This window comes from Lontra canadensis, unplaced genomic scaffold, assembly GCF_010015895.1.
Source record: "Lontra canadensis isolate GAN:19392208 unplaced genomic scaffold, GSC_riverotter_1.0 scaffold84, whole genome shotgun sequence".
Lineage (NCBI taxonomy): Eukaryota > Metazoa > Chordata > Mammalia > Carnivora > Mustelidae > Lontra > Lontra canadensis.
This window is the reverse complement of record NW_022631078.1, coordinates 8,415,101-8,433,682: the sequence shown is the minus strand read 5'-3', so window position 1 is coordinate 8,433,682 and position 18,582 is coordinate 8,415,101. Positions and strand designations below refer to the sequence as shown.

General features: G+C 54.3%; 1 protein-coding gene across 2 annotated transcripts in view; it reads left to right on the top strand.

Moving 5' to 3' along the window:
- Positions 1–610: 610 nt before the first annotated feature.
- FAM83F (family with sequence similarity 83 member F) overlaps positions 611–18,582 on the top strand; it is a 32,403-nt gene continuing 14,431 nt past the window's right edge. For both annotated transcript variants that reach the window (XM_032882951.1, XM_032882950.1), the window contains exon 1: positions 611–1,129. In XM_032882951.1, the coding sequence (XP_032738842.1) occupies positions 635–1,129 (495 nt within the window). In that variant the 5' untranslated portion in view covers positions 611–634. The remainder of the gene's footprint in view (positions 1,130–18,582) is intronic.

The window sequence follows — 18,582 nt, the reverse complement described above, 5'->3', positions numbered from 1 at the left end:
CTTGTGCACACAACCTCCCTCCCCTATACACACACACCCCGCCCAAGCCGTCACAATCCCATCTGGCAGCAGGGCCCCACCCCCACCCCGGTACCCTCAACTCCTGGAGTGGTCAGATCCACCACCCCGAGGCACCCCGACCAAGCAGGTGCTCGTGGCCATAACTGCGAGGAAGATGAACGCGCGCCTGCTCGGTGTCCGGCCCTGTCAGGCCGCAGGAAGGGTTAGATCATCGCCACCGAAGGGTCAGGACCGAGAGGCAGAAGCCGGCCAGAGGCCTCACGTGCGTCTAACTAGGAGACACCCCCACCACCACCACCACCTCTGCAATTTCCTGCCCACCCTGGAGCTCCCGGGCCGTGCCGGGCCCCACAGGCCTGGTCCCCGCCGGGTCCGCCCTCCCCCGCCCCCCGGGAACTGTCCCCCCAGGCCGCCGGCACCGTTCGCGCCCCGCCCCCGACCCCCCGGAGGCAGAGGGCGCGGTCCTCCGTCCCCGCCCGACGGCCGCGCCCGCGCCCCGGCCCGCGCGGATTGGCCGACCTCGCGGCCAGGTGAGGCGCCCCGCCCCTAGGCTCCAGGTGAGGCGGGACGACCCGGGCCCGGGCCGGGGCCGGGGACGGGCGGCCGCGGCGCCATGGCCGAGTCCCAGCTGAGCTGCCTGGACGAGGCGCACGTGAACGAGAGGGTGACCGAGGCGCAGGCCGCCTTCTACTACTGCGAGCGGAGGCGGGCCGCTCTAGAGGCGCTGCTGGCCGGCGGCGAGCGGGCCTACCGCGAGCTGGTCCAGAAGGAGCAGCTGCGGGACTTCCTCTCCAGCCGGGAGCAACAGGCCCTCCGCGCCGCCTGGAGCCCCTACGAGGATGCCGCCGCCGCCGCCGCTGGCCGGGGCAAGAGCAAGGCCAAGGCCAAAGCCCCGGCGCAGGCGCACGCCCGGACCGAGCCCTGCGAGTCCCTGGCCTACTGGCCCGACCGCTCCGACACGGAGGTGCCCCCGCTGGACCTGGGCTGGACCGACCAGGGCGTCTACCGCGGCGTGAGCCGCATCACCCTCTACACCCACCCCCCCAAGGAGGAGAAGGCGCCCCACCTCAAGCAGGTGGTCAGGCAGATGATCCAACAGGCCCAGAAGGTAGGCGCCGCCCCCCACACCTGGGGACCCCACGGGCAGCCCCCTGGACCAGGCCCCACCTCGGAGGCAGGGCCTGGGTCAGGACTTCCTGACCGCTCTGGAAAACGGCCCCGAACCCTCCCTTAAGCCGAGGGGCTGGCGAGGCCTCTGAGGAGGATGACTGGGAACGTGTTCGGCTAATCACAGCCCGAGGGACGGTGGTTTGTCATTCTTCCAGCGACCAGAGGGGCTGGCTTTCCCCCGCCCTGTGCTGCTTTCTCCCTGTCAAGCCCCTCTCTGTAGGGAAGAGTGGGGGCTTTGTGGTAAAATGGGCCACTCAGAGGTCGAGATAATAACCCATGTGCTGCCCAGGGATTTACAAAACCTGCGCTAGGCCACCTTCTCCGTTGGTTTTCAAGCAACAGGACACTCAGGACCTGGGTGGTGGGACTTCTCCACCCTTACCCCAGCCATGCTGTTCTTAGGAGACACCCCCCCCCCCCCCGAGTCAAGACGGGACTGGCATTCACCCCCTCGCCTTGGGGCCCAGTACTAGACAAGCAGCCTGGAAGGATTGAGGAAACATATTCTGAGAACAAGCCACTGGACTCAGCAGCTGGGGCGGAGGAGGGGCAGGAAAGCTCTCACCTTGTCTCTGCCTGGGGGTAGAAACGAGGGGATGTTTCCAGAGTAGCTAGTTAAAATACTGATGGACCAGTATTGTGGTTGTGGGACAAGGAGGGGAAGAATGTAGTGCCCTGGGCACCTTGGTTAGAGTTTCCAGCTGAAACATAGGACATCCTGTTCAATTTGAATTTTGGATTAACGATAAATAATTTTTAGTATTAGTATGCCTCAAACGTTGCATGGGGCATACTGATACTAAGATGGTCTTTGTTGTTTTTCTGAAGTTCAGATTCAATGGAGCATTTTGTAGCTTCATTTGCTAAGTCTGGCTCGCCCACGGAGATTTATTAAGAAACACCAGCAGCCTTTAGTTCCTGGTGCAGAATATACAACAGGGGTGGCTTGGGTTCACCTTTCTAATTCAGCCGAGTAGATGTGGTTGAGCCCTGTTACCCCTGGAGGCTGAAGTGGTCTGGGAGGAAAGACCAGCAGCGACGCTCCTCTTCCTGGAAGGGGTGATGCAGGTTGTTGGCTAGATTGGCTCCCAGAAGGAAGCCTTAACTTTCTTTGCCCATATTTCTACCCTCCCTCTCTAAGAAATTCCTTCTTTTTTGCCTGAGCTTTCTTTGTATATTGCATTCAGCAAAAGAGAAAGGCGAGTTTGAGAAGAGGTGGAGAAAAGACAAGAATGACAATACTGTGCAGCTGGGGGAGGGGGGCAGCTCTCACCTTGCAGTACTAAAAGCCTTGACTTATTAGCACTTCCTATGTGCTAGGCTCTGTGCTAATAATTTACTTTCATCTTCTCTTTTGTGTTTCACAACAACTAGGTGAGATGGGCATTTGCCTTCCTTTTTGGTTCACAACAGTTACTTGCCAAAGGTCACACAGCAAGTAAGTGGTTGCGTCAAGATTCGAAAGCCAAAGTATTGCTCTTTTTTTTTTTTTAATATTTTATTTATTTATTCGACAGACAGAGATCACAAGCGGGCAGAGAGGCAGGCAGAGAGAGAGAGGAGGAAGCAGGCTTCCCACTGAGCAGAGAGCCAGATGCGGGGCTCGATCCCAGGACCCTGAGATCATGACCTGAGCCGAAGGCAGAGGCTTAACCCACTGAGCCACCCAGGCACCCCCAAAGTCCTTGCTCTTAATCAGTGTGCCATCCTGCCCGGCTGTCTGATGATATTTGGGACTAAACCAAGGGCTTTGAATGGACCTAGCCTGGTCACAACCCGGGGTACAGTGTGTGCCCCTGTTACAAAAGGGAGAGACAGGACCCCTGCCTACTGGGGCTGCTAGTCCCTGTGGAATGTCAGGAGTCTCCTGTGTAACGCAATGTTCTTAGCTCTTTAAATATTGAACAACAGAAACTTTAACAATTGTGATCGAGTCCATTATGTACATATTTAACTGGTCGTTACTTCCTGAGTGCCCGCTGTGTGCCAGGTGCAGGCCATAGAAGGATGGAAGTTGTGGGTTTTGCCCTCCAAGCGTGAACTCAAATACTGGGGGATGTGCTGGAAGGAAGAGTGTTTTGAGCCTAATCTGGGAGGGCTTCCTGAGGCATGTGAGTTGCATGGTTGAAAGGGGAAAGAGAAAGAAACTTGAATGGCCAATTTCTCCGTTAAGAGACTTGGGAGCAGGAGCAAAAGATTTTTCCTTCAAAACAGCAAGCAGCTTTGGGGCGCCTGGGGGGCTCAGTCAGTTAAGCATCTGAGTTAGGCTCGGGTCATGATCTCAGGATACTGGGATCCAACCCCAAAGTCATCTGGCTCCACACTCAGCAGGGAGTCGGCTTCTCCCTTTGTGCCTCCTCATCCCTTCCACGTGCACGTGCACACATGTGCGCGCTCTCTCATGCACGCGCTCTCACTCTCAAAATAAATCTTTTTCAAAACAAAAAACAGAAACTGGCTTTGACTGGAGGAAAGAGTTCCCCTAAGGGGAGTTCTGTGTGGGGCCTGGCGCAAGCATCCCAAAACTGAGTCCGAAGCAGGTAAGAAGAACACCCCTGGCAGAGGCAGCCTCTGACCCTGTCTATGTTCCACGCAGCTCCCAGGCCTTCCGGACCCCACCGTCACTCCCTGTGGCTCCCTTCTCTACAGCACCTTCTTCTCAGAGACCCCACGAAGTAGGTAGGACAGAGAGGTTGACTGTTTCACAGGTGAGGAAACTGAGGGACAGAGGAGGAAAGGGACTTGCCCAAAGGTCATGTGGTTGGTTATGGAAAGACCCAGATCCCTTGGTTCTGCTCTAAAGGCTACACCCTCTGGGCACTGCCTGCCCCCGACTGACTCCAACTGGCAAGCGACTGTCCAAGGCTGTTCCTCTAGATTCTTCCCCCTTTCCTTTGCACCCCGAGGGAGGGAGTTTCCTTTGTCTGCAGGGGGCAGCAGGCTTCTGTGAGGGCAGGTGAGGCAGCCTGAGTTGGTTTCTGTGCCTCGATGAGGGGGACCGTGGCAGGGAGGCAAAAAAACACAGACACACAGCCGTGTCCCAGAGAGTTTTGGATTTTATCTCATTTCATCTCCCGTAGACTCTCAGGAGCTGCTGTCACCTTTATTCCTGAGGGACAAACAGGAAACTAAGGCCCAGGGGAGTGGCCGGGACCCTCCCACGGCCACCGACCAGCGAGGGCTTCGAACCTCAGGGATCCAGGGAGAGGAGCCTAACTGGGGGGACACTTTGAAAATCTGACCGGGGGTGGGGGACGGCAGAGGGCAGGGAAGAAACAGTTGGGCGGGTGTGGAGTGGGAGCTGGTGGCCTGGGAGGAAGGCCTTGGAAGCGGGCGATCAGGTCATCTGCTCCCTCCGCCTCCCCCGATGGCGGAAGGCCCTTGCGGTGTGCTGGCTGGCTGGCCTTCAGGCTTTCGGCTGTGTTTACTTGTGGGGTGTGGTTTTGTTCCTGCTGTCTTTTCCCCTTTATTTCATTGTCACTGAAAGACGGACTTTGCTTAACCCGTGGGCAGAAAAGGTGTCTTCGGGGACCAAGCAGTGAGTCCCTGACCTGTCTCATACTGACAGAGATGACCGTGGAGGTGGCTGCTGCCTGGGCTGCGAAGGTCATTGTACACGCAGAGGGCCGGGGAGACCTCCAGTGAGACCCCGTGTAGACTGGGAAACCTTGGGTTCTTCCGACCAAGAGCAGAGGGACCCGACCACTGCACTTGGGATGGGCTAGTGGTTTGGAAGAATGCTCATCGGGTCATGGCACGGGTGGTTGGAGATTACCGTGTGCTCAGCCCATGGGTAGAAAACAGACATATAAAACACGCCCCTGCTCTTAAGTAGCCTAATAGTCTTCTAAACCATTATTAGAACACAGAATGCAAAGGGCCCGACAGAGGGCGCGGCCACAGGGGCCTTGAGGCAGACCCGGGTTAGGGAAGGCCCTTTGACGCTGAGGAACCGGCCGCAAGCGTGTCCCAACCAGCAGGAAGGCCGAACCTCCACCCCTCCCGGCGCCCGGGCTCCCTTGTGCCCGCTGGCATCTGCTTTTGAGGCCCCTGTGTGCGTTTAGAGAGGTTGCCTGTAGAATAGAAAACTTACTTCCCCCCTGCCTCAGAGACTGACCCTCGATGCTGCTCTCCGGGGCCCCACACCCGGAGGCCCTCACTGCCTCCTGCCCGCTGCCCCGTGTCCTTTGAGCCCCTGTCACCGCACCGGGCAAAGTATTATCTTCATTTCTGCAAAGAGCCCTCTGAGGTCCGAAAGGGTGTAATGGTTGGTCTTTAGACCAAGGACAAGGAGATTGTGTGGCCTCCCCAGGTGCATGGTCAGTCACCAGCAACCCTACTGACGCAGCCCGAGAGAGGGGGGCTGGTGGACTGGGCTGGGGCACTGGGCGGATGAAGCAGGAGCTCTTCATTCCTGTTCCAGCAGAGACCCTCCTGGTGATGGGGCACAGAGGGGCCTGGCCCTCCCCCTCCCCTGCCCGCCGATAGGGCTTTGTCTCCTTTCTGTCAGGGCCCAGCCCAGGTGCTACTTCTTCCTAGGCACTTTACCAAATTTTCAATTCAAAAATGACCATTTTGGGGGCGACCTGGGTTGCTCAGTCAGTTAAGCGTCTGACTCTTGATTTCAGCTCTGGTTGTGATCTCAGGCTTATGGGATCAAGCCCCACGTGGGGCTCTGCCCTGATCATGGAGCCTGCTTAAGACTCTCTCCCTCCTTCTGCCCCTCCCTGTAACTTTCCCCTCTCCCCCCCAACCCCTGCACATGCTCTCTAAAACAAACAAAAGTGACCTTTTTACTGTCCGACGCAGCTCCCTGGTTACTCTGGGAAAGCCCAGTTTCTCTCAGGGGCTGGCAGCTTTGGAAGAGTGAGACCCCACCTTACTCCTCTTGAGTCTCCTTTGCGGGGGCCCCAGCGGTCACAGGCGGTCAGTGATTTGTATAAATGGTTGGAAACTGTCCCATTGTAACCAACTGTCTGACAGCAGAGAAAAGAATGCTGTAAACTGGGGGAGGGTGCAGAAGGATTTAGGGAAAAGCACCAGAGCAGGAGGCGTGGTTTGCCCAGTTAGAAGCTTGGTTAGGGTGCAGAACAGTTGATGGGGATGAACGAACAGCTGGGAACATGGGCCCCGGCCGGGGGCGGGGCAGGCGGGTATGGCAAAGTCTTGGAGTCTCTGGCTCACTGTGCCAGAAGGCTCACCTGGCAGGTGGCAGTGTTTGCCACTGAGCGGAGCCTACTGTCTTCCCCTCTTAGCCTAAATCAACAATCCCCTCATTCAAGGACATCCTGCAGATAGTACTGAGCAGTCTCTGTGCCAAGACCCATGCTGAGCATTGAGGTATTGATATGAGGCAGATACAAAAAAAAATAAAGAGTCCAATCCACCAAACCCTTCTTCCCTGCTCCAGTAACCATCCCACACAGACTTTGATTCAGACGCACAGGGCAGCTCCAGAGTCCCTGTCCCCTGGAGGCTGGTGCGTAATCGTGCAGCTGCAGCTCGGGGGACTAAGGACTTGTAACCCTTCCCGGATCTTGCCCCAGCCTGTCCCGGCAGCACCCCTGCCAAGCCCTGAGCTCTTTGGCTGTTGGATTCTGAGTGTCTCTCCTTTATGCTCAGTCACTGATCCCAGGAGCCAGAATTTCCAAGCCGTGGAGTCCCAGCTGCAGGCCTTGAAAGACCTTTGAACTGCAAGGTCATGGTTTCTCTCCAGATCTGGCCACTCACTAGCTGTGTTCCTTTGGGTAAAGCCCTTCCTTCTCTGAGGCTTCTGACCTGCAAAATGGGATGCCAATACCTAGATTTCTGGATGGTTTTGAAAAACAAAGAGGAAACAACATGTGAAACCTGAGGCCACTGAGAAAGTATCCCCCAAATGTCAATTGTTCTGGAAAGTAACTGATGCCTTCTCTGTCTTCTCTCAGATCAGGGGAGGGAAGTGTGGCTGAATCAGGGGAGATGAATCAAGGGAGTTAGGAGTCACTTCTCATTGCTGGGGGCCTGTGCAGGTGTATTTCCTTTTCCTCCTTGGAGTAAGAGAAGACCAGCTGCCTGTTCCCCACAACCCACCGCCTTTACCTGTCGGCCTTTGTTTGGTGAGGACTCTTTGTTCAAGTGGCTGTCTGCCCGCTTTGCTGTCTGCAAGGCTGTAATATCTGAGTCCTCAGACAAAGATCTCTAAGTTCCGCCACAGGCAGAGAAGAGGCAGGAAGGCACAGAGGTGCCCGAGTTCCTAAACTGGGGAACCCCAAGGGTATTCCCCTCACACTAGCTTCCAGAAGGGCCTGACTGGCTGTGTGGCCCAGCCCAAAGAGCCTGAGAGCAGTCTGGAAATATTCCTCAGGAACTAAAGCTTCCATAGGTGGGCAGTGCAGCACAGCGGGGCGAACCATGTTCCTCTCTTTGGAGGAGAAGGAGGCCTACACTTGGTTCTTCTGAAATCTGACACTTTGGGTCCCTGAAACTCTGATGATGGGTGTTTCTCAGGGAGTTCAGACATCAAAGATGGGGCCTCAATAAAGGGATGACTTCTTCATGACCTTCTCTTGGTTGGGTGGGGGGGCAGATCAGGCTTGTTGGGCTGCGGTCTCAGACCAGGCCACTGCCAAGGGAAGTACACAGTTGGGAGCCGGGAGCCTGGATGTCCTCATTCTTGCTCAGGTTGTCTCTGTCCTCGCCCACTTGGTGACCTTGGGCAAATCATTTGACCTTGCCAGGCCACCATCTCTGCATCTGTAAGTGAGGATAATTCTTGCTTTCTTGCTTACTTTCACAAGTCTGCCTGAGGCTCTAAAGCAAGACTAGCATATAGCACTTTGAAACAGATGAGTAACATATGCAAATAAAAGGGGTTTCTATGAAGAGAGCTAACATTGTTGAAAGATGGGTGCTACGCTATTTCCTTTAATTAATCCAGTCCTCAGCCCCTCACAAGGGAAGTGCTGTTTTCCCAGAAGCTCAGGGAAAGCACAGGGTCCTAGAATTTGGAAGAAGCTCACTGGGATTCCACTCAGGTTTGAGTTCAGGCTTGGGTGCTTCTGCTACAAATGCCATTACCCTTGGGGACTGCCCTCTGGGGCCACCTCTTCCTCTGAAACTTACAGAAACAAAGTGTGTTTGTTGCCAGTCGGGCTGGGAAGCTTACAGACTAGTTTGGAGACAGACACATACGCTGCAGCCGGCTGCTCTGATCTGTGCTGAAGGGGTGAGAAGACAATTCTCTCTACTTGGAGATGTTGGGGCAGGTGTTGCCTGGAAACTGAGGGTTGGTAGCTTTCAGGGACTTACATTGTCTTCTGAATGGCCATTTTCTGCCCCCACCCCCACTTGTGACCTCATTGACATGCTGATGAGATTCCCAGCAGCCACCCCTAGTCCTTCCATATTCTCAGCCCCTAGGATGCTGCCTCACCTTGGCTGGTGGCCAGATCCACCTCCCTTTTCTCAGTGTACGAGACAGATCCTGTTCTTGGGCAGGATTCCAACCTTGGGGTGGGGGGAGGTAGGGAGCAGGGCAGAGAACAGTCGAGCCAGGGTGGGTCCTGCCTGCCTGCCTGGGCTCCTGGCCCTGTCCTGAGCACCCCCCACCTCCCTGAATCACTCTGGCGATTCCTCCCCCACCGCAGCACCCCCCGCCCCAGGTGCTGAGACTGGTCCGCTCTAGCTGCAGCTGCCACCTTCCCCAGTTTTATTCCTCCTTCTCTGAAATTCCTGAAGTCTGTGGCCTTGCTAATGAGCCCATAAGCATAATCTCAGCCCTGGAATAGAGCCTTTGGCTTTTCTAATTCTTAGTCTCTCTGGACCAAGTTTCCCAGAACCTGTAAGCTCATCCCCTCATAGCTTGTGTGGTGGTCCTCATTCTGCGGGCCCCCTCGAAGTACGGCCTGGGCGTGCGGCAGGCTCTGGATAAATATTCTTTTTGTTCTCTTTTCTAGCAGTGAGTCTGCAAATGCTTGGGGCGGTGTTAGGGACCAGGGTTCTTTACTTTTTGGTGGGTCTCTGAGGACGGACAATGAGTGTTCTTAACTCCCCCCACCTTCCCTGAGGGTTTCCAAAGTGTCGGGAGAGTCTACACATTTGTTCATTCCTTCAACTGTTATTGGGGACCTATTATGTGCCCGTTTGAGAAATAAACAGCGGAATACAATGTGGACCCTGACCCTGACATTAAGTCTAACGGGGATAAAAAGAAAAGGAACCGCAGGGCAACTGGGGGAGGGGGTCGATGGCTGTTCGTGAACACTTCCATGCCAGACGTGCAGGTGCGGACCCTTTTAGAAAATATTCTTTCATTAAACTTTCACAACAAGCCAGCCAACTTTCCATCTTTACAGATGGGGAAACGGGCTCAGGGCGGACAAGGTCACACCGCTGGTAATTAGTGGAGTTGGATGGAACGGAGTCAGCTTCCCACAGAGCTCCAGGGCTAGGAGAGGCCTCCCAGGGATTGACAGCTGAAGCAGCCAGTGTGGAAGGGAGGGCGGGGAAGAGGGCGGGGCTTCACAAGGTTGGGAGGCCAGGGAGTGCACTGATTCACTTTATTCCTTGCACCCCAGCGCCCTCTGGACCACCTTCCCCAGCCACACCCCTCCCTGCCCTCTCCTCTCTGGGGAAGCCCTCCCAGGTAGCATCACCAGGCAGTGACCACCAAGTTGTCATTTCTGCTTCTTAGAACCTCCCAAGTAAACTGCAGACCCCAGCTGTCTTGCGCTGGGGGATCAATGCAGAAATGCCCCGGAAGGTGCTTTCCAAGTCCCACGTTGCTCTGCCCCGTCTAGCGCTCAGAATGCCAGGCTAGTAACCCAGACCAGCCGCTGGTCCTAAAAATCATCTGTGTATCTTCATCGGATTTTTTTTTTTTTTTTAGCAGCTGATTTATCTTCCTAATTATGTTTAGCTTTAAGCTAATGTTAAAATGAGCTTGCATGAGATAATTTTCACTAATTAACACCAACTTAGTGCAGGGAAGTTGTCCCAGAAGCCTGCCATGGGGCACAGAAAAGCTGGCCTAGGATCTTAAAAAGAATTGCTATGCTTACTCCCTAGCAGGTCACATATGGTTCTTCATGGCTGAATTAGTTGACCTCGCTCACATGGGTGCAGTCTGTTCTCTTTCTCTGAAGAGCCAGTCTGGATCTCCTTTACGTTGTCTCCTTCAACCTAGTGTGGGGTATGGGTGTCAAGAAGGAGACAGCTTCCCAGGGTCAGATCACCAGGGAGAGAGTCCCAGCACCACTCAGCAGGGAGACAGGACCTGCGGGGCTGGGAGCAGAACTTTGCCCAGAAGCCAAGCGGCCGGGAGAGGAAGCAGCCAGCCTGGGCGGAATTGAGCTCCTGTGGCTGCTGGTGCATCACGGGAGCCCAGTGTTTAATGACGTCTAATTAGCGAGCTTGAAACAATGTAACATGGCTACAGACAGCTGGGAGGCTCTGCTGACAAAGCACAGATGTCCCGCTGGTAGAATGGGGGCAACTTGGCCTCCAGGCAGAGAACAGGACTCCTCAGGTCTTGGCTCTGCCCTCTTGGTAGGCCGGGGCTCTGGTCCAGACGGCTTCCTCAGCATCCCGAGGGAAGCCCCCACTGCGGAGGTCTTCTTAGAACATTTCCTGTGTGTCAGGCTCTGGAAAGGAGGGAAATGACAGGTCTCTGTCCCCACCTGCCGGGTACTCAGGACAGACCCAGGCCTGAGTAGACAAGCATCCTGGGAAAGCATTCCCGCCCTCAGGACTGGGAACAGAGAATGATCCTGGAACAGCCTCTGTGAAGAGTGGAATTAGGCCAGAGGAAGGGCATTCCCATCACCATGGCGATAGGGTGGAGGCGGCACGTGTTAGGACACAAGGGGTGTGTGTGTGGTGGGGGTCAGGGTGGAGCTGCTGGTGTGTTTGGAGAACGTAGAATGATTTCTTGTGCTGTGAATTTACTGTCAGGAGAGAGAGTGGGTTGGAAGTATATGGAGGGTCTTCAGCTGGGCAAAAGGTTTGATTCTGTAGGCATCGGGGGGCCAGAGTGTTTGAGCAGGGCGATGACGTGTTTAGGGTTTGTTGCTGGGTCCGCGTGCCAAGAGGGAGAGTGATCGTGTGGCAGGATTTATCTGCCTTTAGTGCCCGCGGCTCTTGGTCATGCCGCTTCAAAGAATGAAGAGGTAGATTCCAGATGAAGAGTGGTGGGCAGCAAGGCAAAGTTTACTGAGTGATTGGATAAATCTCCCGGAGAGGGAGGGGCCTGAGAAGGCTGCCCCCAGAGTTTCTAAGTTTAGGGGTTTTTATGAGCTCTCTTGCGGAACTATCTTAAGCAACCAGGCTATGCTGAGTGGTGCCAATCAGGGCTTTGGTATCTGTCTACCTATTCAGTTAATGTCTACACACCGATGGTCCTTTTTTGTTAACATCTGGGGGCCTATGTCTTAATTACCCCTTGCCCATGATGATGACAAATGCTTTGCAGTTAATTGTTTTATTCTAGGATTTTTGCAGAAGTCACTTCTGCAAAGGCTGCAAAGCAGAATGTCAGTGCATGTCCCCTCTCAGCTGCAGCCCAGGATGTCAGTGCTGTTTGATCTTGGCTGTCCCGACTCCATCTTTTCTTGCTGGGGACCCTGGTTCTGACTACCTCACTGTCCAGCTGCCTCCTAACAATCGGGACTGCACCGCTCCAGTCCTGTGCTCCTCACAGAACCAGTAGACTTCACTTTACAGGTAGAATTCAGAGGTCTTCCCGCCAGCGTGGGATCCCTGACTCCAAAGTCTGCTTTCTGCACTGCAGTACGCTCTTGGCCTGGGGCTTTAGCAGAATGAATCTGGAGCCCAGGGTGGGACATTAGGAAGGGGGTGGGGGCAGGGCCAGGCAGTGTTCCTTGCGCGTCCTCCCCATGGGGGCTGTGCAGACCTCCCCTGTTGGCTCTCCTCTCCCTCCACCGCAAGGAGCAGACATGGAAAGCTTTCTTATTCAGTTGTTCACACCTTACCGGGCTTGGTGATCATCCAGAGGGAGCCTTGATGACAGAAGGAAGCCCGGTGTACCCGGAGCACCGAGAGCCCCCGCCCCCGAGATGAGTTGTCTCCATCCTCCAGCAGCACCTCGCTGGGCTCCACTAGCAGCTGTGCTGGCGGCATTCCCGGGGCCACGCCGAGGTCCCCTCTCCTCCGGCCGCTGCGGGCTTACTCCCTTCCGGCTGCTTGATGTGCGGGCAGAGACACCCAGCATTGCTCGAGGAACAGTGCCTATGCAGGCTCTTCTCTTAATTGAGCTGCCCTTCCCCTCAATTAGTTCAAGTTCTGACCTTTCTGTAAATGTAGTGTTGTCTAGGCTTTAATCACCACCCTGGGCTGGGCCTGCTGGGCTGGTACCAAACACAGGAGCAACATCTCCACCTTGATGTCTGCGCTTGTGGGCGGCTCCCAATGCCAGCTCCCTGGGAGCTTGGCACCCCCTCCCTGGCTCTCTCTCTCTGTCGCCCCTCCTCCCAAGTGATGGCCCCTTCGTTCTGCCTTCGGTCTCTGAGAAGCCGGCACCAGCCTGTACCCGCCGCTCACCCCAGCTCCTGTGCCGCCTGCATTATCTCACTTAAAACCCAGAACGACTCCGGGAAGGCATCACCTCCCCATGTGAGGGAGCTGGGCCAGAGAGGAGGTGACTCACTCAAGGCCCATTCAACCAGTAAAACTGTCTGCGTCCAGAGAGTGTGTTCTCTTGCCAACACCAGTCAGGACTCGAAGTGTGACCCATCACCGCCTGCATTCAGATCACCTGCGGGGAAGGGTGTTGCTAAAATGCATTATTTAAGGGCCTGCTGGATCAGAATCTCTCCAGATGGGACCCTTGAATCTGCATGTTCAGCAGGCACACCACTGTCCCCAGCCCACCCCAGATGATCCTTTGTATGGTGAGGTTTGACAGCTACTGGCTGTAGACCTTGATCCCTCTCTGGGGTGATAAGGGGAGACCCCTGGCTGGCTGACCCAGCACTACCCCCCACTAGAAAGGAAAGGACTGCTGTCTGGTCCCAGACAAATGGACTGCCCTGGGTTGCCAGACAGATGGCCACCTGCAGCCCACTCTACCCCGAGGAACCTTAGGGCTTCCAGTGTGGGGACTTAGTCCCATCTACCCATTAAGGGGTCACCTTAATGACCCCCTATAACCGTACAGCTTTTTCGTGGGATTTCATGAGCATGTCCTCATCTGAACCTCCCAGCAGTCCTGGGAGGTGAAAGTCGGGTCCCAGGCTCATATACATAATCAGCGGGAAGCAGGAACGGGTGGGCTTTCCTTGGGCCATAGCTTGGTGGGCTTTCTTCCCTTCCTCTCTAGAAAGAGGGAACTGTCAGCCAGCATCCATGCAATGGACAGGCTTGGCCTGTGGCCTCTTGCTTTTCCCCACCACGGAGCCAAGCGAGAAAGGCACAGATCTCTGCCACACCCGCCCCGGTGCATCAGCGGGGAACTGGGGAAAGCAGTGAAGGAGAACGTGGTATTGTCCTGCTCCACTGAAGCAGCCTGGTTTTGTGTGACAAGAAGTGGACTGGGGGCCTCGCCAGAGTAGACCTGTGCCCAGAGCTGCACTATCCCCATCACCTGGGGGGAGGGGTGACAGGTTGGTGTCCTAGGGAAGCTCAGGGCTGTGGTGAGAAACCTAGGCTTTCGTCCTACCTCTGCCAAACAGAGTCAATTAACCTTGGAGGTGGGCTCCAGTTTGAAGTTTCCTCCTACTTCCGAGATTCTGCGCGTCTGGCACATCCTCCAGGGCAGGACCTAAGTGCCGGGGGCAGCCTGTGCCCTGCAGGCGGGCACAGCTGAGAGCGCATGCTCCACTCACTGCCTTGCATCCCATGGCAGGGGGGACAGGCTCCCTTTTGTGATTTTCACAAATGTGCGTGTTGTTACCCGCTGCCAGCAGCCCCGCCTCCTGGCCTGATGGACTCTGGCTAAGTACTGTCCTCACATAGGGGCTGGCTGCTTCTTTAAGATCTTGGGTGCATAGAATAGAGACAGAGAGACCAGACCTTTGAGCTGTCGCTCAGGTGGCAGTCCCAAAGGGCACCAACTTCTTTTCTCTTCTGTGCACCCTTGAGGAAGAGCTTTAACTCTTGCCTTCCAGCAAGATGATCTAACCAGGAGGCTTGCCTCGTATTGTTTGTCTTCCCCACCCCAGTGCCTTGTCATTAATGAAATGAAAGAACTACAAAGCTCCAACTGCACCCCACAAATACAGTATGCAGGCATTTGTGCAGCAAACACAGAGAGCTGATTTTGTGTAGAGAGGTCCCCCAAGGGTGGAGACTCTGAGGCAAATCACATGGTCCCTGCCATCCAGGAGCCCACAGCCCAGGGAGGGACAGAGCTGTTGAGCCGATGTTACTTACAATATAGTGTCAAGGACCTCGCACTTGCCTGGACTATGACCAGGGCAGGAAGCAGGGAGTGGTGAGCACTGCTGGGTAGGGGTGGGGGGAAGTTCAGGAAGTTCTTGGCTGAGCTTGAAAGCTGCAGAGGAGTTTTCACCGGGTTATGGAAGGAGTAGGACCCAAAAGGACTGAAAACTGCCAGAAGTATGTAGCGGTTCTCAAAAGGGAGTGGGGGATGGTGCAGTTTTGCCCCCAGGAGATATTTATCCGTCACGTCTGTAGATTTTGATATAGATTTGGTTGTCACCATGCAGAATGAGGCTACTGCCATGCAGCTATACAGCGTGCACAGGACAGCCCCCCACAGCAAAGAAGCACTGGCCCCAAGATATCAGAAGAGCCACAGTCGGGAAACCCCATGTTTGGGCCATGGCAGGTCCTTCTGCACTGCAAAGGGACAGAGGTGATGTGGCCCAAGCTGAAGCTGGAGGGGCAGAAAGAGGCCAATCATAAGGCCCTCCAAATGCCAAGCTAAGGAGTTTGGACCTCTCTCGAGGCCCCTGAGACCCCCCAACCCCATTTCATGAGGCTGTGGTCTGGGGGGGTTGTTGCTGGGGAGAATGAGTAGTAGGAGAGACTAGTCAGGAAGCTATTCCAGGAGTTCAGTAAGAAAAGGGGGGCCTGAGTGAGAGCAGCAGTACGGTGGGAATAGGAAGGAACTGACCCAGAGAAGGTACACGGAGCAGGTCAGACCCACTGGGCTCAGCGACCAATCAGATGTATTCAGTGGGGCAGGAGGAGGAGGCCAGTAGAATCGGACTTCTGGCCAGGGTGACCAAGAGGATGTTGGTTTTGGAAGTGCCTGTGGGGCAGGTGGTGAGATCTGCAGCACACATCTAGTCCGGGTCACCCAAACACACCAGGGGTGCTGGTCCTGGGCAGTCTTGAGCAGAGCTGCCTTGGAGCATGTGGGGAAGGTGGGAGTCCTTCGGTTGTTTTGCTTTCTAATAGCAATTAAGGAATCCAGACAGAGAATCTGAAAAGCTGGCAGTGTAATTAAAGGTAAATGACAGAGGGGTGTTCTGAGGCTCCCTAACCCTCTCCTGCCCCGCTGCGCTCCACCCCGCCCCACCTCTATGCCGCCACTGAGGCAGGATATCAGAGGAGGAGATGTTAAGCTAACCAAACACCTGATGAGAAGTGTTGCAGCATGACGCCTGCCGCAGCTTCTAAAAACTCCTGCCGCCTCAGATTAACCTCTCCCCCTGGGCACCGCACATCAGTGGGTCACCAGCTAAAGGACACTGGAAGCCTGCTGCTGCTGGGGAGGGGGGTGACTTTTCTCTGCTGACAAAATCAGTCTCCCTGGGTTCTGAGCCTGTGACGTCCTTCCTTTCATACCCCATTTTCCACTGGCTCCGGGAGTCTGGAAGTTGGGTTTGGGGTAGAGGATCACGTGGCACTGAACACCACGGCGGGGGTGGGGGTGGGGTGGGGAGGCTGGTTTTCCTGGGGCTGGAGCTGCGGAGCTGAATGTCAAGCAGTGCCCTCCAGAGACCAAAGCGGAGGGTAATTATCACTTCTCCTCCACAACGAGATTGCAGGAGTCAGAGAGCAATTGATTTCTCTTCCGACTACAGATATTTCACTGTTTAATTGGTAGTGACACAGATGGCTGGCTCTCGCCACGGTGCTGCAGACCAAGCCTCCTGAAAGAGGGGGGGCCCTCGGGACTCGTCTCTACCTCCGGCTGGTGATCCGTTTCCACATCACATCGTCCGCCAGGTGGGGTCAGGTAGGGGTGAGGGCGGCCAGCTCCCTGCTTGCTTTTGCAATTGTGAAAGGAAAGCAGGAGAGTGGATCCAGAAGTGACTTGAGAGCCAGGCAGGCACTCCCCAGCAATATGTGGAGAGTTGACTCTGACCTGGACACTGCAGGGAGTTTGGAAATGAGCAAACAATGGCCTCTGGCCTCAGATAGCACTTAGGAAGGAGGGTATCAGAAGCCCTACGACACAAGGGGGGGGCGGGGGGATGTTGGATGCAGTGAAGCCCAAAATGTCCAGTTAAAGCCGTCCATGACCCCGCCCAACCCCACTGTACTTACTCACTACCCTGAACTGCTCTGGGTCGCCCGCTTTGGGTTTGTCTGTCTGTCTTGGACCTCAAGTGCAGAGCTGATTGCGACCCTCGGGTCATGGGCCTACCACAGAAGGCCCCTGTTGTTTTATTTTCTCCTTCCAGTCCTTTCTCCCTCCACAGGCAGACACCCTAACATGTTCAGTATATGTCCATGCACATGTCTGTGCCCTTGGGAAACATATGCAGTATTATTTTATGTTGTGTGTTTTTATTTACATGAATGGTATTAGGCTAGAGATGTCATTCCCTGACATTTTATATCAAACTCTCCATCTTCAAAAGAACTGTTCTGCCCTGGAACTAGTACGTTGCTTCTGCCGGCTACTAAGCCCTCTGCAATGCACATTCCTCACATTTTCCTTACGCATTTTTTTTTTTAATTCATTTGACAGACAAAGACTGCAAGTAGGCAGAAAGGCAGGCAGAGTGGGGGGTGGTGGGAAGCAGGCTCCCAGCTGAGCAGAGAGCCAGATGCAGGGCTCGATCCCAGGCCCCCGAGATCATGACCTGAGCCGAAGGCAGAGGCTTAACCCACTGAGCCACCCAGGTGCCCTTACGCATTCTTCTTGAGATGGACATTTAATTGTTGCCAGCTCCTTGCTATGCCAAAGAAAGCTGCAGCAAATGTCTCCATTCCTGCCCCCTTACAGACTGTTGCAAAGATCCAGGAGGTTTCCTGGGTGCACGGCCAAGAGCGGCATTGCTGAGTTGAGTTATGCACATTCTTAAATCCACCACGCTCTGCCCACTGCTGAAGGGAATGGCGGCACCTGTGTTCTCTCCACCAGCCGCCCACGCGGCTTCCCCTGCCCTCACATTCCAGTACTTGGGATTAGCCAGCTTTCACATTTTTAGTGAATATTACAGTTGTAAGGTGGTATCTCTCTCTTATCACTTTGCTTTAATTTGAATTTTTCTGATTACTAATGAGGTCTGCTTCTCTTTTTATACTTATTAGCCATTCAGGTATCTCCTCTCGGAGTCGCCTATTCATATTCTTTGCCCATTTTTCTAATTAGCTCCCTGTCTTTTTCTTGCTGGTTCGCAGGGATCCCTTGTATATTATTAATTCCATTTGGTTGTAGACATTACAGATATCTTTTCTCTGTCGTCAATCAGTTGCCTTTATCTACAGCATCCTCCTTTGAACAGAAAATCCCTAATTTGTCAAATGCATTGGTTTTTGTTTTTTTTTTTTAAGATTTTTATGAGAGAGAGAGAGGAGAGCGTGAGTGGGTGAGGGGCAGAGGGAGAAGCAGACTCCCTGCTGAGTAGGGAGCCTGACGTGGGGCTCGACCCCGGGACTCCAGGATCACGATCTGAGCCAAAAGCAGACGCTTAACCAACTGAGCCACCCAGGTGCCCCAAATGCATTATTTTTTTAATTTCATTTGCCTTACAACTTGTGCTTTTAGACTTTTAAGAAATCCTATCTTATCAATTCCTTTATTAGTTTTATCATTCACATTTAGGTATTTAACCTACCTGAAATTCACCTTTATATACAGTGTAAGGCAGGGATACCCTTTCTCTCTCTCGAGTAACCCAGTATCCCAGTTACATCTGCTAAGCAACATCCTTTGTCCACTGAGTTGTAATTCTGCCTCTGTCAGACTTTAAGTTCTATATGTTTATGGTACATAGTTCTGTTCACTGGTTTGTTTTTCATTTCCTTCCTGCCTCAGTACCACAATCTTATTACTATGGCTCCACAGCATGTCTTACTATTGGTAGGAAAAGTGTCACCTCTCAGCTTTTCTTTTCCTTTTTTTTTTTTTTTAAAGATTATTTATTCATTTGAGAGAGAGAACAGGCACAAGCAGTGGGAAGAGGCAGAGGGAGAAGAAGAATTTCTGCTGAGCAGGGAGCCCAATGCGGGGTTCGATCCTAGAACTGGGAA